Below are 24,052 nucleotides of genomic sequence, written 5' to 3' on the forward strand. Positions count from 1 at the left end.
AAGGAGGACACTTCAGAATCAAGGGTGAGATGAGTTTCTGTTGTATTCGGGTTAAGTTGTGCTCATCACCATGATATCTGAGTTGTGGTAGTTGTGCTTATTCTTTAATCCATTGGAAACCTAGGCTCTGCAGATCTTTTCCCACACATGCTGATTTGCCTCTGGCTACATCATCTTGAATGTAAACATACACAGTATTTTCCATATAGTAAATATCAAGCTTGGCTTCCCAGGTTAATTTAGATGAAGATTAATTAATCGATATTGCTTGAGAGGTTGAATGATGCAAGGGAGTATCAGATGTATTGTCATGCAGCCCTCTTGACCGTGAGTCCATGGCAACCATTTTTGTCTAGAACTAATAGATAAAGCTTCCCAACCAAGTTGGGGGTCACTTCATGATATCTAACATGAAATATGGAAGAGAATTTTTGTGTATTGGAGGGCCATGGTGTCTCAAAGAATAGATATTATTTTTGTGTTTAGCTTTAACTGTCCTAACAGAGCAACTTTCTCTATGAATGGACAGATGGTTTTCATATTGTCAAATTGGTGTAGAAAGCATATAAATTGTTCGATTAATTGGTACATCCTCACCATTAATTATTGCACAACTCCCATTTCTTCTCAGTGCATTAGCATAAGACATTAAGGCATATAACCAATAAACATTTATTTTGTGCAGGTGGAGTATATTTTGTATCTCACAAGCTTAGTGCTCTTCTGCTATTACAGGTCTTTGTCACATATGCAAGTTTTACATGATGTCTGACTTGGATATATTAAGAGGTTCTGTATGGTTTCATACATAGATTACATATATCTTGTTTGAGTGGTTCTTAATAATTCTCTGACCACATGCAATTTAAATGTCATACTATAACAGGCAAATAATACCAGATTATGATAAGATTGTGGAAAAATGGTTGGGTTTAATTTAAACAAAAAAGATTTCCCATGAACTTGTGACAAATGTGGCTTACTTCTGGATTTTAAACAGGTATGAAGATTAAAGTCAAAAGGAGCTTTAAATTATATGACAGAGGTATTTCATTTTGGTAATGGCCCTGCAAGTTAGAAGAAAGATAATTTTTGAAACTGATAATTTTTTTTGTTTGCTGTCTCATAATACCATGTACCGTGATCCTGTGAGGTTTTCATAAGCTTTGTAGCTGTCTCTTGGATGTGAGACCTCCAAAGAACATGAGGAAGTGATGCTGTTGATTCAGTAGGGGGCACACCCTTGAGTCACTTAATTATTAAGCATGATATTAGGAATCCATATGGTGCTTTAAATGCAGTAGTTTGGAGACTAACTGGTAGTGAGGCCCCAGCTATTTGTGTTCATTAAAGATCAAATGGCACTTTTCAAAAGAGTAGAGAGGTATTAGTTACTAATAATGTGACTTGAATAATGAACATTCTGCCAACACTTGAAGTTGCAGGTGGGTACAGTATTCTTCACTTTGGTTATTAAACCATTGTGTGGTGGTGCTGCATTTGGCCCCAATGATGACTATATTCCAATGGATGAAGAGTTCCCTAATTTGAATATAATTGGTTAAGCATTTTTTAATCTTTTAAGTAAAACTTAAAAACCTTGAAAATCTAAGGGATTTTTATTTACTATACAGTGGAAGAAAGAAGAATATTGATTTTCTGTAAAATAAATAAATAAAAATAAAAAAAAAAAAATAAAAAAATTTATCCTGGTATTGGCAGACTGCTTCCTCAGGGCTTTTTCTGCACAAGTATGTACACTGGTATCCACTCGGTATAAAATACTGATCTTGTTAGGTAGTCTGGAACCCAATTCCATTGTATTAGGTATATTATCCAGATTTAAATACCTAGGGAATAAAAACTTGCTGATGTTATGTAGAGTTGATGTTTTAAATAGGCAGATTTTGTTCCATTTATTATTGTTATTTTTCTGTTCCTAAAACAAAATAAACATGACCAGTTGTTCCAGATGATTTGTTAGATTTTGGTGAAGATGGAGGAGGATTTGGCGAGGAGCAGAGTACTAAAGGGTGGGGAAAATTAGCCAGGAGGCAGAGAGAATGGGTTGTTTTTCAGGGTTCTCTAGGATCAGATCTTACTGTTTTGCATCTTTCACAGAAATTCAGCCAAACTTTCCATCAAACTAGTGCCTTACAGTTTCTTGCTACACCTAGGGATGCTCAGCTATAGCATGCCTCTTAAATGTATTCCTTTTATAAAATTGGCCTCTTGAGGAAGGTGGTTTAATAACTGATTTGAATCAGTAAGAAGGATACCTTGCTTTAAATAACCTATTTTAATCTTGTTTTCCATTTGTCCTCTTTAGTAATTTTCCTAAAGAAAAGTTGATTCTTATTGGTTGGTATAATGTTTGTTTAAACAATTGTATAGCTTAACATAATTTTATTCAGATTCTTAATTTGTATAGTGTTGATTGTATTAAAAATGGTGAATGATGTTTTTTTATATATTAGAGAACTGATTTTTTTTTTTTTTACTTGTGATTTGTATCCAGCTGCATTTGGATGGAAATTGGAATTTAATTAAAAATGCACAGAAACAGTCTTTTACATTTTTATTAGTTAAAGCTACCTTAAATGTTTAGGATACATAAGAAAAAAAAAAGTAAGCTTATCAAAACATGATCTGCATTTAAAACTGATTGATTAAATGAAGTGCTATTGATAGTTAGTTGTTCCTGGTCACCATGTCCTTCAAGATTTTAAAACTAGTAGATCTCATCCTCCCACCTTATTTTTAATCCTAATCAGTTTCTCAAGCTTTATCTCGAGCATTTCCTGCTTTTTGCAATCCCAAATGGTTTCTCAAGCTTTGAATGAATTTGGAACTGAACTAGTTAAATAAACTGAAATTAAGAAAATATTCTCAGCACCTGCAGAAGAGGCTACTGCGGTCAAAAGCTTGATGAGCATATCATCAAATTCTGGTGTCAGGTACTTAGATGGGAAATAATTTCCACTAGTGTAGTGGTGTTACTTTCTTTAAAACGTCAGGAACAAACCTGTACTACATAAATATTATTTTTATTTAAATGATTTGAGTAGATGATAGTACAGTTAGGCCTTAATATAGGTTGTCATAACTTCAAATTTAATTTTAATTAAATTTTTAAAAAGAAAAAGGTATTTAATTTAAAAATCAGGTGTAAAGAAAACCCAATTCTTATAAATCAATTTTTATCTGCCCTGCTCTTGAGTGCATTTCTTTCGTGTATACAATAAGCAGCAAATTACATAGAAAGATTGAAATTTTATCATCAGTGTCAAGGCCAGTATTTTTAATATATTAAGACTGATAATGTGTCAGTCTCCTAGGAAGTGACATTATTTAAATCCATCACCAATATATGTGGTATTGTAGTTGTGTATAACGTGGCCAAATGTGCAATAGCTTCCTTTATTTTCTGAGTTTACAGATATAGAACATTGCTAGTCCAGAAGATTAATAGGAGTCAAAATATGTTCAGTGTTTTTTGGTCTCTGGTTCAGGTCTCTTCTGTCTATTCAGGTTAATTTTTTTCACTAAAATTTTTTTTGGCCATAGCAAATGGTAATTAAATGCACGTCTGCCCAAGTGACTCCAAACCAGAATACTGTTAAGTGTTTACGTAAGTGGTTAATAAAACATGCCTGAGTAGGATTTCAAGTTTTGGCATCAGCATTATCCTTATTTTATTTGTATTTTTTCAGTGTTTATTCTGTTTAGCTATTACACATTATTCTTTCCTTTTGAATGTATTCTGTTGTTCATTGGCGCTAGCCTCTTACATAAGTTCCAAAGCAAGATTGTAAATCAGTTTGCCTTATTTTAGGAGTGTTTTATCAAATATTTATCTTTAAGAGTTTTTGCATTATCCCTTTTTGACCTGTTTGTCTACTCTTTTTTTACTTTATGGTGTTAAACAAAAATATTTTTAATGTTTTGTTACATCACAGCTGTGGTTGACTTGTTTCTGTTGTGGTGGCTAATTAATTCTGGCTCACTTTCCCCCTCGCATCCGTTTTGATTCCTTTCCTAGTTTCTCATCCCGATTTTTTTTAAAGTAAATTAATTGCAGTTAATACGCCTTTGCTGAATTTCTAAAATACCTTTCGTCTGGTGATCTCAAAATGCTTTTCAACAATCGATTTCACCTCTCAAAACCCATTTGTATTGTGCTTGTCTGGTGGTACATTCTCCTGCAGTGGAGGAGTTAGCAACAGAGCCCAGCAATCCCAGCTGCTGTTCTAAATGCTGGTTTGCGTGTATGATCTGACATAGTTGACAGTTTCTCATGACCAGGTACTTTCAATTTTATTAAAAAAAAAAAAAAAAAGTCTTCCCCATTTACCCTGTGAATAAAAATAATAGTTTTAACACCACTCTCCCCAACCTCGCTTCCCAAGGTGTTTGGGCCCCTGTATAGATTAGTGTGGTTTCAAATACACTGAAAACACCTATAGAAATTATTCTTTTAAAATTGAAAAGTAACTAAAGCATATTTAAGAAATGCAATACAGAAAAGATGGGGGTAGTGGGAATGAAGAAATGGTAATAAATATTGATCCAATACTGGTCATGCTAATGAACATTTCCCCCTCCCAGAAGTCTGTTCAAAAGTTAGTTATTGTTTTTGTTTTATTTTTAAACATGAGGCAAGAGTGGGTATCACGTACAAAGAAGTTCAATGCACGAGGACATCTATGGCAGGGACACCATTGCCTGTCAACCTAACTTGTGCAGATCTCATAAAGACAAGTGGTGTCTGATCATAGATATTTGTTAAGACAAGTGTCAAGGAGCTTTTCAAATTTAGAAAAGACTTCAACAATCAAGCTGAGTAGAGACACCTTCAAACATGTTGTGATATTCCTGATCATTCTATTAGTTATGGGCTAGCATCCGCAAGCTGCATAAATGTGTGTATAACGGCAATAAAAATTAGGACTGACACCTGTTCCTTTTGGAGGACACTTGTTTTTCATTATTTTAGCAATAGAACTGGCACAGGTTTTAACATATCAATATTTCTATTATAAGTCTTCATCCCCTATTTTTGTCAGGGATTTAAAACTTGGCTTGCAAAATGACTATAGCTCCAAGCTCAATCTTTCAATGTTGCATGGTGTAGGAACAAATTTTTAAAATAATTTTGGTATTTTAAAGCACAGGAGCATGAAAACAAACTACAAGTTAGTGTTTTCAAACATTAGTTTGTGTTTCTGTAACTTAAAATGCATTTAAAATTAAAACTTCGACTTCCAAGTGAATAGTCAATAACATCTAGAGAAGAAAATGTACTTAAAAAATCCAATACCTGTTTTTAATAAGTGGCTATATTGTACAAATGTGCACAACGTTCTTAACATGTCATTTAAATTAAAAAAAAAAAAAAAAAAAAAAAAAACCTCAGGTGATAAAGGGACACTAGCAAATGTCTTAGGCCAAATATGTTGTTATCCTTGAAAGATATCCCATGTTGAGGGTTGCTCCTGGGGGAATTCTGCACCACTGAGCAATGCAAAATTTTGCAGAAATTAATATGTACGGAGAATTTCCTTTCCCTCACAGAAATGGGCTGCAGTGCCTCTGGCTGCCACTAGGGACCAGTGGCCCTGGCAGAGCCTAGCGTGCACATAGAAGATGCTGCTGGGGGTTAGGAGAGGGGCTGTGGGTATCTTGGCAAGGGGAGGCCCTGTGGCTGGGCTCTTGGTGGAGAAGGGGTGCAGGTATCTGGGCAAGGGGGATTGCCATGGCTGGGCTCGAGTGGGGAAGGTGTATGGGCTAGGAGGAGCCCAGTGGCTAGGATCTGGGGGAGAGGGGTTCCCTCCCCACCCCCGGCTGGACTTGGGATGGGGGAAGGGGGCAGAGAGACAGGAACTGGGTTGTCATAGGGGTTTCTTTAACTCTCTGCCCCTGAGGAATTTTTGTATGTCTATATTGTTACAGACATACTTGCTTTCAGGTATTTTGAAATAAATTACCAAAATTGGAACTGGCATTATGTAGTGTTGTTTTGACAAATAAAATTTGCAGAATTTTTAATACTTTGGCTTAGAATGCCCCCACGAGTAGAAGGTATTATATTTAGACATGACCCCATGTTATTTTGTAAACCTGGTAATTTGGAAATCTTACTGTGCTTGGATACTGAGATATGTAGATCCATATATAGGTAGCTTGCTAGATATAAATGCACATGCTGTTTACTGTTAGACTAACAAAACAAGTGTATGTTTTAGATGATAGCATGAATATGTCAGTGCTCAATGTAATTAGTAAGTCGTACTGCTAATTGTCCAGCTGCATTAAGTTTTTGTAAAATGGATGTAGGGAGATCCTGGGCAAGATACTGGAGCATCTGATACCGGGCTTGATTGATTAAGAATGAAAGGAGAGTAATATAATTAATGCAAATCAACTTGGGGTTTATAGAAAATAGATCATGTCAAAATAACTTGAGTTTTTAAAATGAGATTACAAGTTTGATAAAGGTAATAGTATTCAGGTAATAGACTTCGGTAGGGCATTGGACTTCGTACTGCACATTTTGATTAAAAAAAATGAAATAAAATTAATGTGTGGCACGCATTAAATGGATTAAAAGGTGGCTAACTGGTAAGTCTCAAATATAATCGGGGTCCTTGTCCTGTCAGGATCAGTCCTTGGTCCTATGCTAATTAACATTTTATTAATAACCATGAAGAAAACAAAATCATCACTGATAAGTTTGAAAATTGCATAAAAATTGGGAGAGTGGTAATAATGAAGAGGACAGTCACTAATTCAGAGAGATCTGGATCACTTAGTAAACTGGACACCAGCAAACAATATGCATTTTAGTACAGCTCCAAGATATATATGCAATGTATATATCTTGGAGTGAAGGATGTAGGTCAAACTTTCAGGATGGGGAACTCTATCCTGCGAAGTAGTGACTCTGAAAAAGGTTTGCGAATCATGGTGGGTAGTGAGCTGAAACATTAACTTCCAGTGTGAGGCTATGGGAAAAAGGGGCTACTGTGATCCCGGAATGCATAAATAGGGGAATATCAAGTCAGAGTAGAGAGGTTATTTTACCTCTGTATTTGGCATTGGTGCAACTGCTGCTGGATTACAGTGTCCAGTTCTTGTGTCCATAATTCAAGAAGGATGTTGATAAATTGGACAGGGTTCAGAGAAGAGCCACAAGAATGATTAAAGAATTAGAAAGATTGGATATTTTTGTGAAAGATATACTTGAGGAATTAATTTTGGGACATTCTGTGGCCTGTGTTATACAGGAAGAGGTCAGACTGGATGATCACAGTGGTCTTTTCTAGCCTTGGAATCTATGACACGATTAAATTAAACTTTTTTTAGCAGCGTGTACGTTATAGTTCTGTGGTCAAGATCAGGTGTTGAGCAAAAATTGAAGTTGATATTCAATGTGCGTTTGCCTTAGCATAATGCAGTGGGATTTAAACTAACTCTAATCTTCTATGAACTGTCAATAGTTTTGTGGCTGCATTTTTATAAAGAATAAACCAAACTCCATTAGGAGTTTAGTAGTTAAATTACACCTAAAAAGTAAGATAATTATTCCTTTTGAGGGAATTGTTTATGAACTGAATTATGAGGAAACAATGAGAAATGATTTTAATTTAAATATTTCATTTGCAATAGATGAAACTGATCTTCTGCGGATTTGCAGTGATTGATTGAATTACACAAGTATTATGCTGTCGCTCTGCCAGGAAAACTTCTGTGGCTGTATTACTACCCCACTAATGAAATTGATCTATTTTTGTTGTCAATTGTTTGAGCTCCTTGTACTTTGTCAGCATAATTTCATATTGCTCACTTTCTCGCAGCTTTCCACAGATTGCCACCACTCCCTTTACAAAGTGCATTCAGTGTTGTAAATCTGCAGGACTGATGAGTAACCAGAATTACAGTGCTGATTTATACATAAATTACTATGGGGACATCTTAAAATAAAACAAAACAAATACAGATATGATATCAGGTGTGGATTTCATAAACCCTGAAAAGTTAAAGAAATAGAATTTTCCCACCTCCAATTTTTTGTTGTTCTGTGGATTTGAACACGAGTATAAATTTTTGTGTGCTATCTATGCCTCATTTAGTCCTATGCTTATAAGCCAAATTTAAAAACACTTTTAAAGGTCCATCTATACACAAGTACATCACTAAAGAAAATATGGCATATTTTTAAGATTTAAATCATGCAATAGGCCAGGAATTGGCAATCTTTGGCACGTGGCTCGCCAGGGTAAGCAGCCTGGTGGGCCGGGACGATTTGTTTACCTGCCGTGTCCGCAGGTTCGGCCGATCGCAGCTCCCACTCACCATTCGAGGCCAGTGGGGGCTGTGGGAAGCAGCGCAGGCCAAGAAATGTGCTGGCTGCCGCTTCCTGCAGCCCCCGTTGGCCTGAAGCGGCAAACCACGGTGGTGGAGCCGCGATTGGCCGAACCTGTGGACGCAGCAGTTAAACAAACCGTCCTGGCCTGCCAGGGAGTTTACCCTGGTGAGCCACGTGCCAAAGGTTACTGATTCCTACAATAGGCCTTGTTTAAATTTATATACTTGTTAGAATATGATTCATGACCATATATTAAATTATTCCTAATAAATGTTATTTTTATAAAATATATTTTATAATACATTATGAGATGGAGTTGCAGTATTTAATATTATTTGTGGATGAATTTTGTAGTATTGAGATACGATAGGAATATTGCCAACTCCAAGTGCTCAAATCATAACCAGCGTGCAAAAATGATTAGCTTCAAACTATGAAATTCTTAAAAATAATAAACGTGGGGTTATTTTACTTTGCTGTCTGGTATTAGGGTTCATGCTTTCAAGCTTTTCTTTGCAATCATGAGGGCTAGAGACTTGGGGCACAGCCACACTAGAGGGTTTAGAGTGGTGCAGCTGCACTGATGCAGCTGTCCTACTGTAAGCTCTCTAATTTAGCTGTACTGAGCTGATGAGAGAGAGCTCTCCCATCGGCTTAAGTAGTCAATCCCCTGTGAGTGGCAGAAGCAGCTCTCCCACCAACATAGCGATGTCCCTGCTGACTCTTATGTCGGTGTAACTTGTATTGCTCAGGAGAGTGATTTATTCACACTCCTAAGTGACAAAAGTTACTCTGACATAGGCTATATCTACACTACAGCTATTCTCTTTTAATAGAGGCTGAGATTCTCACACTGTAAAATGAACTCTGGACAGCTGAGGCGTTAAATATTAACTCCAAATTTTCCAGGAATCATGATAAAATTGCAAGAGTTAGCTTTGCTGATTGATTGTTGTGGGGGTGGGGCAAGTATGATAGAGCTGTATTTTCCCAGCAGGAGTTTCTTGAAAGTGTGCCTGACTCAGGCACACTCTCTCTAGATGCAGCAGGGTAGCGCAAGCCAGAGCTGACCTTAGTTTACTCTTTCATAGGGTAAATGGCTTCTTGCTGCTGCCTCACAGTGGCCTAGTACTCCTAACATCATGTGCAGGTGTGTGATGGTAGCCTCCCCGATTCTCTCCCCCCCCCCCCCCCCCCCCCCCTCCCGGGGAAAGGCAGTTAGCCTTGCTCCCTAACACTCCCTATCTCCACCATGTTTACTTGTGCAGGGGTGGTCACAGACATAGCCCTTTATGGGTATGTCTACACTGTACTGATGGCCTGTGCTGGCTGGCTCAGGCTCGGGTTAAGGGGCTGTCTAACTGCCATCTAGAAGTTTGTGCTCAGGCTGGAGCCCAGGCTCTAGAATCCTGTGAGATAGGAGGGTCCCACAAGTCGGGCTGCAGCCTGAGCCTGAAGTCTTCACGTCAATTAAACAGCCCCTTAGCCTGAGTTGTCTGGCACAGGCCAGCCACGCGTTTTTAACTGTGGTGTAGACATACTCTAGGACTAGAACTTTTGCTAACCTCAGTCAGTTTTTAGAGAATCTGAGTTGAGTTCAGCTCTGCCAAACACTTGCTCAAGATTATACAGGAAATCAGTTAATGTCTGTGCATCAGTTCCCATCTGTAACATTGGGATAATTATACTCCCTTTCTACCACCCTATGTCTCATCTGTGTATAAAGTTAAACTCCTTTGTAAATCTTTACAGGGTCAGTCCTTGAGGCTGTCAACTTTCTGGCAGGTACTGTCATTTACTTTTTGTATGTCCATTGCCTTGCACAACAGGTCGTCCCTGATCTCAGTTGAGTTTCCAGGTGCTATTGTAATACAAATAATGATTTGTTAAATAACACCGGGTACCCAGTGAGACACCTTTTGCAGGTTATGAATCTCTGGTTTAAATTGTATTGCAGATGTGTGTATGGACACAAGACTTACACCTTTCCTTTGTACACATTTTTTTTTGTAATGTAAGACAGTGCAATCTTATTTTAAAATCAAACGTTTGTCATGTTTCTTGTTGAAACATGTTTAACAAGAATAGCTGCGGTTTCAACATACAGCTTGTCACATCAGTGTAGTCTAGTTTCTTGCTGATTCATTCTGCCTGTCTCTTGCGTCACTGGACAGACAGTGATGTAAAATAGGCTTGAGTCATATTCTGTTTTTAAATAAAGAGACTGATTTTAATGTTTAATCAGGTAGGTTTGACCAGTTATCTGTAAGTGCTTAAAAGGATATTGTCAACTGGAAGTCTCATTTTTATTTACTGTTACAAGTAACCACTGACATGATTGTAATGGAAAGAAAATACTTTTTTCTTTAATTACTCACCAGTTTGTTTGCTGTGTGTGTTTGACAGCTCTTTGTGTGCTGGCATTTCATGGGTATGTTGCTGATGCACGGCCTTCCATAGGCTTTGCAAGGAGCTGCTTACAAGTAACAGCTGCAGCAAAGCTGAAACTAAATGGTCAGTTCTGTGCACAGAGAGAAAAGTAGGAGTGTGTGTGTGGTGGTGTGGGTGATTTCAGGATACAGATCAAAATAACAAGGAGCAGAAAAGCACTTTGTTAAATTAGGGAAAACATTTTGTTCCTATTCTTCCTCAGCTGCCTTATCCTTTATCAAAAGAGGGGCTGGGGCTGGGGGAAAGAACAGGAAGACTTGAAAATCATTAATTTTAACAAGATTGTCAGTATCAACTTGTTTGAAATTGTTTTCCTACTCTACATTCTTTTTACTTAAGCCCTTTGAGGGTTTAAATAAAATGTGTATTAAGGTATTAACCTAGACTGTCACTTTACTGTGGCTTAAAAAAAAAAGAGAGAGTGGTCACCTGACCACTTCATAACAGTGGGAAGATTTTGATATAAGCTGACTTAAAAGTCTGTCTGTCTTGGGGATAAACTTTAAAATATGATAAAGTAATTAGGGCTATACACAGTTTGCTACACATGAGATTACTTAAGTACTGTAAATGTCTAAAAATAGTTTAATTTTGTCTGTCTTCGAAAACGATGAATGGACAACACACAGCTTATTTAAGTAAGTGATGCCATTCTTAGCTTTGCTCAGGAGGTAAGGAGGAAAATTTTGATTAGGTGTTGGAATAAATGAGTAATGCTCGCACCATTATTTTTAGAGAGACAATAGTTTTGCGTATTACAGATTTTTCTGTTTCCTAGAAACTTTTTTATGAAGTTTTTTAAACAAAAACATTGCTTTTTAAATATAAATATTTATCCTAGTTACCCTTCCCCGTTTCAGTTGAGTGGTGCCAGATAATTGCTGAAAGAAAGGAATAAATATTTTACTCCTTTCAATAAAGCTGGCTTTCTTTTCATGCCCTGATCTAGGAATACGTTTTTGTTTAACCAGAAAGGTATAGTTTGCTTTCCTTTCCCCTCATTCGAGAATGGGAATGCCACTCTTGTGGAGAAGAATTCAGACCATTTTTATTCAGGTCTCCAAGCTGACAGTATTGTAGCTGTGTACTTCACCCCCAAATGTCATGACAGAGACCGGGATCATTATCAATTCCTTGTTTTTCTGAATTATTTTTTGTTACTGTTTCTTTTTTACATTTTTTGCAGGATATGGTAGTACATCATGTTTTATAGAGATCATTTGTTAGGAAAGAGTCAACATGGCTTTTGTAAAGGGAAATCATACCTCATCAATCTATTAGAATTCTCTGAGGGGGAGGGTCAACAAATTTGTGAACAAGGGGGATCCAGTGAATGTAATCTATTTAAACTTTCAGAAAGCTTTTGACAAGGTCCCTCACTGAAGGCTCTTAAACAAAGTAAGCAATCAAGGGATAAGACGGAAGGTTCTCTCATGGATCAGTAATAGGTTGAAGGATAGCAAACAAAGGGTAGGAATAAAGGAATTGTTTTCAGAATGGAGAGAGGTAAATAGTGGTGTCCCCCAGGGATCTGTACTGGGACTAGTACTGTTTAACCCTTTTTTCCAGATCATTTATAAATATGTTGAACAGTGAAGTGGCAAAATTTGCAGATGATACAAAACTACTCAAGAATTAAGTCCAAAGCACACTACAAAGTTACAAGGGATCTCAAAAAACTGGATGACTGGGCAACAAAATGGAAGATGAAATTCAGTGTTCATAAATGTAGCGTAATGCACTTTGGGAAAGCATAATTCCAACTATACTACATACCAAATGGTGGGGTCTAAATTAGCTGTTACCACTCAGGAAAGAGATCTTGGAGTCATGGGTAGTTCTTTGAAAACATCCGCTCGGTGTGCAGTGGCAGTAAAAAAAGCTAACAATGTTAGGAACCATTAGGAAAGGGACAGATAAGAAGACAGAAAATACCATAATTCTTCTATATAAATCCATGGTACGCCCACACTTCAAATACTGAGTGGAGATCTGGTCACCCCATTTCAAAAAAATGTTAGAATTGGAAAAGGTAGAAAGAAGAGCAACAAAAATGATTTAAGGGTATGGAACAGCTTCCATATGAGGAGAGATTAGAAAGACGGGAACTTCTTAGCTTGGAAGAGCGATGACTTGGTGGGAATATGATAGAGGTCTATAAAACCTTGATTGGTGTGGAGAAAGTGAATAAGGAAATCTTATTTACTCCTTCACATAACACAAGTAGTAGGGGTCACCAAATGAAATTAATAGGCAGCAGGTTTAAAACAAACAGAATAAAGTACTTCCTCTCTCAGCGCACAGTCAACCTCTAGAACTTGTTGCAAGGGATATTGTGAAGGTCAAAACTGTAAAAAGATTTACATGAATTCATGGATGATAGGGCCATCAGTGGCTATTAGCCAGGATCGGCAGGGATGCAACACCATACTCTGTTTGCCAGAAGCTGGGAGCAGACAATAGATGGATTACATGATGGTTGCCTGTTCTGTTCATTCCCTATGAAGTACCCTGGTATTGGCCGCTTTCAGAAGACTGGATACTGAGCTAGATGGACAATTGGTATGACCCTGTATGGCCATTCTTATGTTCACTTCTAGCTGTACTACTATACTATTTTCCTTCTTCACAAGTCGTCTCCACTTGTAAGACCCAATGGGGAAAGAGTTAAACCACCAAGAAAAAAAAGGCTAATTATAAAATGTCCCTCCCCCTACCATGTTAGGGATTTGTTTTTATATTATGGTAACATCTAGAAGTCCCAATCATGGCCTGTTATGCGAGGCACTCTACACATACCTAACAACACAATCTCCACCCCAAAGAGCGGGAAACTCTCCCTTCTGACCTCCCCTTGTTTCTCCTGGGAGGGAGTAAACTGAGACAGAGCTGATGTACTAGCATAACCATACTTGTGTAAATTATGGCCCCAGACACGTTGTTAGGGCAGAAGCAGTGCTTTCCCTTCTCCTGGGCCTGCTCTGCCTGCACAAGGTGGAGACTTAACGGCTCTGTGGACCTGCTTCCTGTCCCACTACAAGAAGCAGTGGTATGGCACACTGGTGCCAGGAATTAAAGGGATTCATTACACCCCTCTACTCCCTTGCTGCAGTGCACCAGATGGCAAGTAAGGCAATTGCCTAGGGCGGGCCCCACAAAGATAAGTTATATGCTTCAGCCCCAGGTGGTGGGGCTTGGGCTTCAGAACCTGAAAGGGGTTCAGTAGTTGGGAAAGCTTGAGAACCACTGCACGAGACTCTAGCAACCTCTTCCAAACACAGTAAAACAATTGTTGCCAAACAATTGAGGTTTGAGTTTCTTCAGATCTCCTTAAACAACCACAAAGAGTTTGATGGAATGATATCAGATTGGAGGGAGGTCTCAAGTGTGGTTTCACAGAGCTCTGTTCTGGCTGGCTGGTGGTCAACATTGTAACTAATGCACTTAATGTAGGAATACCGAGCATATTGATCAAATTTGCAGATGAAACAAAGCTAGGGGGTATTGCAAACACTTTGGACATTAGAGCTAAAATTCAAAGGGATCTTGATAAATTGGAGAACTGGGCTATAGACAACACAATGAAATTCAGCAAAGACAAATGTACGGTACTGCACTTGGAAGAAAAGCCAAATGCACAAATACAGAATGGGGGATAACTGGTGGATCACAACCTCTGCATGAGTAGTCAATGCAGTGCTGTTGTGGTTTTTTTTTTTGTTTTTTTTTTGTTTTTTTTTAAAAAGGGCAAATCAGTTTTTAGGTTGCATTAACAGAGGCATATAGCACACAAGTCACAGTGATAGTACCACTGTACTCTGTGCTGGTTAGGCCTCAGCTGGGGTACGGTGTCCAATTTTGGTCACCGCTGTATAAAAAGGATGTAGAGAGAGTGGATCTAGAAGCAAGCAACAAAAATGATCAGAGGGATGGAATGCAAGCCATATGAGCAAAAGCTGAAGAAATTGGGTATCTTTTGTTTGGAAAAGAGGAGATTAAGGGGGAACATGGTAGCAGTCTTCAAATACATGAAAGTCTGTCATAAGAAGGATGAAGAAAAATTACTCTTTCCATAGAGGGCAGAACAAGAACCATTGAGTTCAAACTACAGCAGGATAGGTTTAGATTAAACCTCACGAAAAACTTTCTAACTGTAAGAACAGAAGGACAATGGAACAGATTGCCTAGGGAGGTTGTGGAAGCTCCTTCACTGGAAGTTTTCAAAAAGAGGTTGGATAGACATCTGTCTTGGATGGTTTAGATGCATCAAATTCTGCACCTTGGCAGGGGGTTAATCTATATGACCTCTGCTATCCCTTCTAACCCTATGGTTCTATGAGTCCCCTGTACTGTTTTCTCACTCTGTGCATAGAGGCATGTAGATGCATTAACAGCACCACAAAAATCTCCCAAGAATGTGTCACTACTTTGTGTGAAGTGACATACAGAAATACGACAGTGGTAAAATAAATGCCAACTGTATTGTGTTTGTTACTGTTAGTAACAAGCAGAATGCAGTCAGATATCTTAGCCCAGTGGAGAGGACAGGTTTATATTGTATGCCCTGTATTTATATAACTGCAAAATTTCCATGAATTCTGAAAAACTAGTAAACAAATAGTAACTTTGTATTTGAAAAATTTCTTTTCTCCGTTATCTTCACGCATTTTGCCCTTTCTGCCACCATCCCATCTATTGACTTCATCAGCCACAATTTTATAAATAGCCATAGTAAAAACAGGGCAAGAGTTCTGCTGTGAACATCTTGGACTAAATTAGGAATACTTTCATTGGAGGCTGAGTGGATCAGCTGATTGCTTCACACACTGCACTTCCAAATATTACAGATGTTTCCATTTTTTTAAATTCTGTTGCTTAGTTTTAGTTTAAGGTTTATTTTTATAAAATAGCTTACAATTATTACTCATGGTACTATTTTGTCGCCCCTCAATTGGGTGTTTGAGTCTTTTAAGGTTAGTAAAAAAGTAAATCTTAAAGAAATTGAATTAGTATGAAAATCAGTAAAGTATGAGTCCTTGCTGCCAGTTTAGGGGCTTGTGAAGTTTCTGTTCTACCTAGTTCTTGAGTTAAATAGCACATACTGTGGGAAATCCTGTAGCATCCTGAGTATCAAGAAACACTCCAGTATTTGTAGCTTGAGTGGATTTATTCCAAATGCCAGCATTTCTAGCTTGTCGTAAGTAGCAGGGGTTATTGCATTCTGACTGAAGTCTGTGTCATCGGGGAGGGGGAGCTGCAAGCTGAGCACTCCCAATTGACATGTTAAGAACCAGGTAAAGGAAGCAGTGCTGGAATTGTTCATTTCAAAGTGTCTCCCCTTTGGTCCAAATGAGAGTATGGGATGTTTCAGGATTTGCTGTTGGAAAGGATGATTGAAGCACAGTGAAAAAGAAGAAAATAGGGCCATGAGGGACTGCTGTAGTTCTGAAAATGAAAATGTAATTACTAGGTTTCTCCCATCCCCGAACTATAATAGAGAAGTGATTTATTAATGTCTCTAATTACTGCTGTGGAAGTAGCTAAAACTTTGAAATTAGTTAGATAAATATTACTTTTAAGCAGGGTGAATTTGATTTAAATCCTGATTTAAATCACTAGTCAGGAAGACTCAATTTAATCATAGTTTTCTCAATAAAAGTGGATTCTTGTTGGTGGTTAACCTTAATACATCTATCGCTGAGTTGTGAAGAATAGGTATCTTTCATTTTTAGAAGGTACACACTATACATTTTTAAACACTGATTTATTTTGGAAACTTTTCTGAAATAGCTGTAAATGATTGGTTATTTCATTTATGAAAGGTAATTGAAGCAGATAGTTCACCTCCCAATGACTTCATAAATATCTCCAGCTGAACAGGTTAATAATTAATATTTGGAGGATTTTCTTGCCATGCTGTTTTAGGATGAGAATATCACCAGACAGACACACAAATTGCTTTATTTAACTAAAACAACAACGTTAAGTATTCTGTTTTTTTTTTCTTCAGCAGCAAAACAAGCATATGTCCCTTGTTTCTGACATTTATCTCCAGACTTCTCCTTGTCCAGATCTATTCCGCCTCCAACAATCTTCTATTCATTGAACTTTTTTGACACTCCGCACTTTTAGAGAGAGGTAAAGGATTGACTCTGAGTGCAGAAATTTGCAGATGAACAATAGGGTTGAGGTCTATTATTTCTCACCTCTATATTTGTTTATTTAAAAACATTTTTGCTGTTAACGAGCATTGTTGTCTGGAGAAACAAATCCACAGTTTGAGAACTGCAAAACTAAGCATCTCTGATGGTATCTTCTAGACTGAGCACTGAGTCTCATTGGGTAGGTAGAAAGATTAACCTAAATAATCTATACAGAAGCCCCTGAAACCCCATAAAATTGGGTCCCTAATCCATGAACTATTGGAACTCATTTACAAAACTTTTCTTAAATATTATATGAATATATTGTCTCCTCCTATAGAATATGAATTTATAATCCCTATCCCATGATGAGATATCTTTGAGCTATAATGTATCTTAATTAAAACTGTCTTTTAGATAGGTTTCTTCCTTAAAATCATTTTATGAACAAAATCTGATTTTTAATAAAATCTGATTTTTTTTTTTAAATCATTGATTTTTATCCACTCTGCTTTTAAGGAAAATATCTTTTACTTTGAAATGTGTTATAATTACAAAATTTTAGATTGCATAGGCAAGTTCTGCTGCTGACTTTTACATTAGTATAACATAGAACAGCTTTTTATAATGGACATTAGTCTTTTAGTTCAAGACATTGCTTCAATTTTCATCTAACATACCATTGGTGACATAGAGCAGAGGGCTGTATAAAATTACTAAACTTGTAATAGACTTTTCTACCATTTTAAAAATGTAAGTGTGCAACCAAAATGTGAAAGCTCATGCTCCAAAACATCTGTTAGTCTATAAGGCGCCACAGGATTCTTTGCTGCTTTTACAGATCCAGACTAACACGGCTACCCCTCTGATACTTGAAACCAAAATGTGATGGTACAAGCTGACAGTTTTGAACAGAACTGTTAGTGACTATTTGAAAAGCACAATGCCGTGCATGCAGTTGTGTTCACACAAAGCAAAGAATAAACCTCTGTTTGTGAATGTTCACTGATTTCAATAGGCTTTTCAGAAGCGCTGCATATTAAAATTCACGGCACTTAGAATACATACATATTAATTATAGCAGTACAGTTCAGCAACATGCTCATGATCTGGTTCTCTCCATCTTTCTCCTGTAACTCTGTACTGGAATAAGTATTTTCCTAGTATTCCTAGTGTATTTTAGGAGATGTTTATATGTTGTCTCTTTGAAAAACCTATTTTTTCAACATATTTCATCTTGTAAGAAGTATATAAAAAGCATGGAAATGCTTAAGCTTTTTTGGATTACTGCACAATGACCCTCGTTGCTTTTGAGACTGAGAGGTGTTGGACATGTACAGACTGCAATCGTTTATATGAGCAATTAGTGGAAGATATAATTGGTAGGTGGTAGTCTTTTTAAATAGGAGTTTGGCTACCTTTTAAGTATGTTGCCATTTCAAACATTGCTGTTTTGAGCTTTTTCTGTAATTTTTGATTGAAGATTAATAACTCTGAGGTTTTATGCATAAATTGTAATGCATTGAATTTTACTTATATTCCATTTCTCTTGCATTTAGCCTTATGCATCAGCAACTGAATTTAGAAGTATAGTTTTCTGACCAACATCATGCTGTTTAAACAGCATACCATTTAAATTCTATTCTATTGTGACAGTTATCCTAAATATGTAACTGTTAGTATGTCCGTAGGATATGGCACCAACTTTCCTTAATAAAAATGTGTGTTTTAATAATGTGAATTAACTGGATCCTTAATGTTTGAAAGGCTGGATGTTCATAGAATAATAGAATATCAGGGTTGGAAGGGACCTCAGGAAGTCATCTAGTCCAACCCCCTGCTCAAGCAGGACCAATCCCCAGGCAGATTTTTGCCCCAGTTCCTTAAATGGCTCCCCTCAAAGATTGAACTCACAACCCTGAATTTAGCAGACCAGTGCTCAAACCACTGAACTATCCCTCCTCCTCCTCCAATGTTTAAGATATTAGTTTCTGATGAAGAGGCAAGTTCAGCCTGCTGTTTAGTCTGAGCTTTTTACTGAAGCATTTAACATGCTAATATATTGCATATTGCCTTGTAGATGATCCGAGTAGCCCTAGTATTGACCATGATATTGCACACATTCCCGCTTCTGCTGTTATTTCTGCATCTGCTGCTCAAGCTCCCACTATAACAACAGTTCCTCCCAGTCCCACATCTTCAGTTCCTTTAATTCGACGTCAGCTATCCCATGACCATGGTAAGTGTTTTGTTTTTAAACAAAACTTTTTTTCTTTTAAAATTGCCTTTCTTAGCAGGGAAGATATGGTAGCTTATGATGTTTTATTGCTTCAAACAGTCAAAACATAAAATGTGATTGCAGCTGATTAATATTTGATAATTTTGATTGACTTGCAGAATCTATCAGGCCTAGTATATTGGATGGTCAATCTCCTGCAAAAACTGAGAGATCCAAGTCTTATGATGAAGGATTGGATGACTATAAAGAGGAAGGAAAATTGTAAGTCCTGAACAAATCTCTGTGCGCACGAACAGGCGCATGCACTTTTTGATAAAAAAGTATACAAAATGTTCATTATAATACCTACTTTTTTTCTCCCAACAGGTCTATTAAACATGTATCTAGTTTAAAGGGGATCAAGGTTAGTAGTGTATTTAACAATATTATGAGAGTTGTGGATATTAGTGTTTGCTAATGAGTTATATGAACTTTAAATATTGTGCTGGATCACATATGTGAAATCATGGCAATTTGTTTTATAACCTATTTTTAATCATTCTAAAATGACCTTTTCATGCCAGATATTTTGTCCTGAAAGGGACCATACTGTGACAAGTTAGTAAATGTGTACTGCTCTTCTCCAATTTCTTTACTATTTTTAAAGGTACTTTAAAATGCCATTACATTTGTTTTATAGCTGAACAAAAGGCTTTGGTTTTCATTTTCTGCAGCATCTCACATCTGAGCTATAGTATATGATGCACTCCAAGACAAAAATATCAAAATAAATAAAGGTGGAATATCTCAGGAATTACATAGGCTTGAATAGTGCGTGATTTCACAGTTAATCATTTTGTACTAATGGAATAGTAGAAATATTCATACCCTGATAATTATTTCCTTGCACCCTACACAGAGGAGACCTTCACATAGAGATGTTGGGGGGAAGAAAGGGGAAAATTACCTAAATATAGACCTCTACTGAAAAATCTATTTAGAGGACCTCTTGATATTCTGACTCTTATTTTTCTTTAGGTCCCAGACAGCCAAAAATCTTCAGAAGACTCTGGATCCAGAAAAGATTCCTCTTCAGAGGTCTTTGGGGATGCCTCCAAGGAAGGATGGCTCTATTTTCGACAGCTTGTCTCAGACAAGGGAAAGGTATTGTGCTTTCTAACGTACATAAAGGATAATATAAAAAATACAGCTGCCAAAATTGAGGGTAAGAAAAGTCAAGCTGTAAGCAAGAGCTGTTCCTTGTAAAGCTTTCTTGTATGCAATAAGACATTATGTAAGGGGCACTAACAAAATGATGTTAAGCATTTGGCTTTAATCGGGCAACTTCTACATCATCTTTCATAGATTATCTTCGTAGCTGTCATCATTTCTGTTGGTTTAAATTAAGAGCAATAGTGAGAATTTCATATCTCAGATCTAGTTATTTAGTGCAAATCAACTTCTAGAATGATGGGAGTGTGGCTGTGTCTTATCTTAACAGTGGGACAGATTTGTGTATTTACATCATTTTTGAAGTCGAACAGACCTCATAGACTCACTGGAAATTCATAGGCCAAGATTTTCAAACATGAAGGAGCCTGATTTTCAGAGGGGAAGGGAGGTAGCTCGGGGCTTCTTACAATCAAGCCTTTTGAAGGTGACATAAGTGGAGCACCCAGTCACTTTTGAAAATCTTGGTTATAATGCCTGCTAATTCTGTAACCATCCCTTAAAATTTCAGATCCTTTTGCTACTGTCACATTTCCACACATACAATATTATATGCTAAGGTAGGAGGGACAGTTGAGATTTCCCTTTTCCCTTGGTGCAAAGTGGTCAGTGACTAGTACTTCTATTATACAAAAGCTGAGTGTTCTGTGCCATCCTGTGTTCTAAAAGTTTTGTATGTGGCTTATAACTAGGTAACAATAACGTGTGATGCACACAAACAAACTGGTTCATATTTTCCAGCGAGTTGGTGGCAGCATTCGGCCATGGAAGCAAATATATGTTGTTCTTCGAGGTCATTCACTTTATTTATACAAGGATAAAAAAGAGCAGACAACTCCATCTGAAGAAGAACAACCTATCAGTATCAATGCGTGTTTGATAGATATCTCATACAGTGAAACCAAGAGGAAAAATGTATTTCGGCTTACCACATCAGACTGCGAGTATCTATTTCAGGCTGAAGACCGAGATGACATGTTAGCATGGATTAAGGCTATACAAGACAATAGCAACCTCAATGATCAGGTAGCCATATAATATCTGATGTATATGTTGTTTTATTCTATGGTATTTTCTTTTAATCATTATACTTTTTTATTTATAATAGGACAAATATATTTTTCTGGTTTTGGTTGACATTAAATTGAAATAGGAATTAGGGAGTAAAAGAAAAACTGCAGTGAAATTAGATACCCGTATAACTACATCTATTTGCATAGAAGAAGACATTCTTAATCTGTCTTTTGAAGTTTAAATATCCCAAAGAATAACTGAGTAATAAAAAGATGGCAATTTAATAATCTGATGTTTAGTTAATCTATACTTAACTTTAGTTTTGCCCATTAAAAAGTTGTTTAAAAAATCATTTTTAATTTAACTACAAACATATTTTAAATTACGCTGTACAATACCTGTTAAAATCCCTATTTTACAATGTAATCAGGTGGGAACAGTAATTTCTGGCCTATTCTGTCCCAGCAGACTCCTGTTGGGAAGTAGCAGTATAGGAGCAGTTTTCACTTACAAACTTTGCACCATTAATAGTTTACATAGTGAAATATTGACAGGTATTTCAAAAAACTGTTTTGTAATTTTCATACTCATTTCCATAAATTCTAATAAACATATTAGAGGATAGAGCATGTTGTATGCATATGCACACATTATATATAAATGTTGATATCGGTCTCTATACATATTGCATTTGTAAAACATTTTTTGTATGTATTTTTGATAGGTTTACATTTTTGTTCCCCCAGAGCACTGCTTTATTGCATTCTATGCAAATTCATGTTATATTGGGTGGTGTTATATCAAAGTAGCGGTGTATTCTCTGTTCCTGAGAATACCCATTACATATTAGCTGTACTGGAATTGAACTCTGCAACTACCCAGTCTGTTATCTGATTAGAATACACACAACTATTCCCATAAAGGTGGTTAGATAAGCTTTTGCAATGGTATTGTCAAAACGAGGATTATGAAATAGATCTTGATCGATTTTTTTTTTTTTTTTACAGGATACTGGTGTCACTAGTAGGGACCTCATTAGCCGGAGGATTAAAGAATATAGCACAATGATGAGGTAAGCAGTATATATGCAGCTTGCAGTTTTATTTGCCTGGTGCCTAACTTCTCTGTACCAAGTAATGTCTTATTTCAGTTCTTCCAGCAGCAAAACAGAGCCATCCCCCAAAACACCTCGCCAGAGTCTCAGTATCAGGCAAACGTTCCTTGGCACTAAAGCAGAACAAAGGACCCAAAGTCCTCACTCTCCCAAGGAGGAGTCGGAAAGGAAGCTGCTCACTAAAGGTGTGTATTCTGCATACATTATTGTTGTTTGTTAAACCTATAAAAAATTAACGTTGTAGAAGGCCAAATATTCAGGACATAAGAGTTGCTTTAACCCAGTTCTTCAAATATGTGAATATACATATGCAAACAAGCATTAACTAGTTTTTTGAGCTGTATTTATAATCACTGACAGTCTGAGGGCTGTCTTCACTACCATGCTACATCAGCACAGCTTCGCGATTGTAGCACGTCTGGTCAAGACATGTTATGTTGATAGGAGAGCATCTCCTGCCAACATAGTGTGGTGTCTAAGTCGATGTCACTTGGAGGTGGTTTTTTCAGGCCCTTGAAGTTCTGTATTGCAGTCTCTTCTGAGGTAAGTCCTGGCTCTTTTTTTCTGCAACTGTCTGTAGTGACAGCAGCCATAGAATACACCAGCGTTGTGCTTCTCACAGCCAAGCTCTACCAAGCTTGTCCCTTGCTTCAGAGAAGATTAATCTTATCTAGCACTAGTCTTTCCCGCCCCTGGTTGACCTGCAAATGACTAGGTAGAACCATTTTAAAATTATTGTTAAGAAAACAATTTTTCTCCAAAACCTTTTAAACGGTAGAGGATTTTCTTGCCCCATGAATTTAAAGTACACAAAGGAAAACATACTATTTAGGGTGAAAAAAGTTATTATTTTCCCCAGAGCAAGAAATTAAGCTCTGCTAAGCTCTTTCTAAGGTGCCACATATTAAATTGCACCGATGAGTGAGCTGCAACTCTAAACGTAAGTCAATAATTGATCTCCAACTGGTAAAGTCTCAGGCCAAAATTTCTAAAGGTAGTTGTTGGTGCACAGCACTGCTGAAAATCAGACCACTGATTTAAGTGACTGAGCACTCAGCTTTGAACATGTGCACCTGAACTCAGAGAATAAATTCTGTTTTGTGCCCCAAACAAGTTTTCCTTTATACTGACTATCATTATCATACCGTATTATATACTAAAACTGCAATAGCAGTTTGCTGGAGAGGTAATGGTGAGTAACCTTCAGGATCTTAAACAGCATTATTTCTCCAGAAACCTCTGAATAAGAGAACAGGATCACATCAGGAGAATTATGGTCCTAGTGCAGCCTCACTTACCTGTATCATTGAGGGGAACCAAACATGCATATGACTCAGTTTTAGCAACTGAGACTGCATCAGTCTAAGGATAAAATTTTCAAAAGCATCCAAGTCCCACTTTCAAAAGTGACTAAAGCACTTAGAAGCCTGCGTTCCATTGATTTTCAGTGAGACTTGGGCTCCTAAGTAATTTCTGAAAATGAGAGTTGGACACTTTTTTGAAAACTTTACTGT

At 37.1% G+C, this 24,052-nt stretch overlaps 1 protein-coding gene across 6 annotated transcripts in view; it reads left to right on the plus strand.

Moving 5' to 3' along the window:
• The window catches only part of ARHGAP21 (Rho GTPase activating protein 21), a 208,467-nt gene that overhangs the window by 159,689 nt on the left and 24,726 nt on the right, over positions 1-24,052 (plus strand). For all 6 annotated transcript variants that reach the window (XM_032775680.2, XM_075062282.1, XM_032775676.2 and 3 more), the window contains 7 exons: positions 19,043-19,201; positions 19,360-19,462; positions 19,568-19,604; positions 20,219-20,344; positions 21,152-21,436; positions 22,432-22,496; positions 22,575-22,723. In XM_032775680.2, coding sequence (XP_032631571.2) covers positions 19,043-19,201; positions 19,360-19,462; positions 19,568-19,604; positions 20,219-20,344; positions 21,152-21,436; positions 22,432-22,496; positions 22,575-22,723 — 924 coding nt within the window. The remainder of the gene's footprint in view (positions 1-19,042; positions 19,202-19,359; positions 19,463-19,567; positions 19,605-20,218; positions 20,345-21,151; positions 21,437-22,431; positions 22,497-22,574; positions 22,724-24,052) is intronic.

This window comes from Chelonoidis abingdonii, chromosome 2 (genome assembly GCF_003597395.2).
Source record: "Chelonoidis abingdonii isolate Lonesome George chromosome 2, CheloAbing_2.0, whole genome shotgun sequence".
Taxonomy (NCBI): domain Eukaryota; kingdom Metazoa; phylum Chordata; order Testudines; family Testudinidae; genus Chelonoidis; species Chelonoidis abingdonii.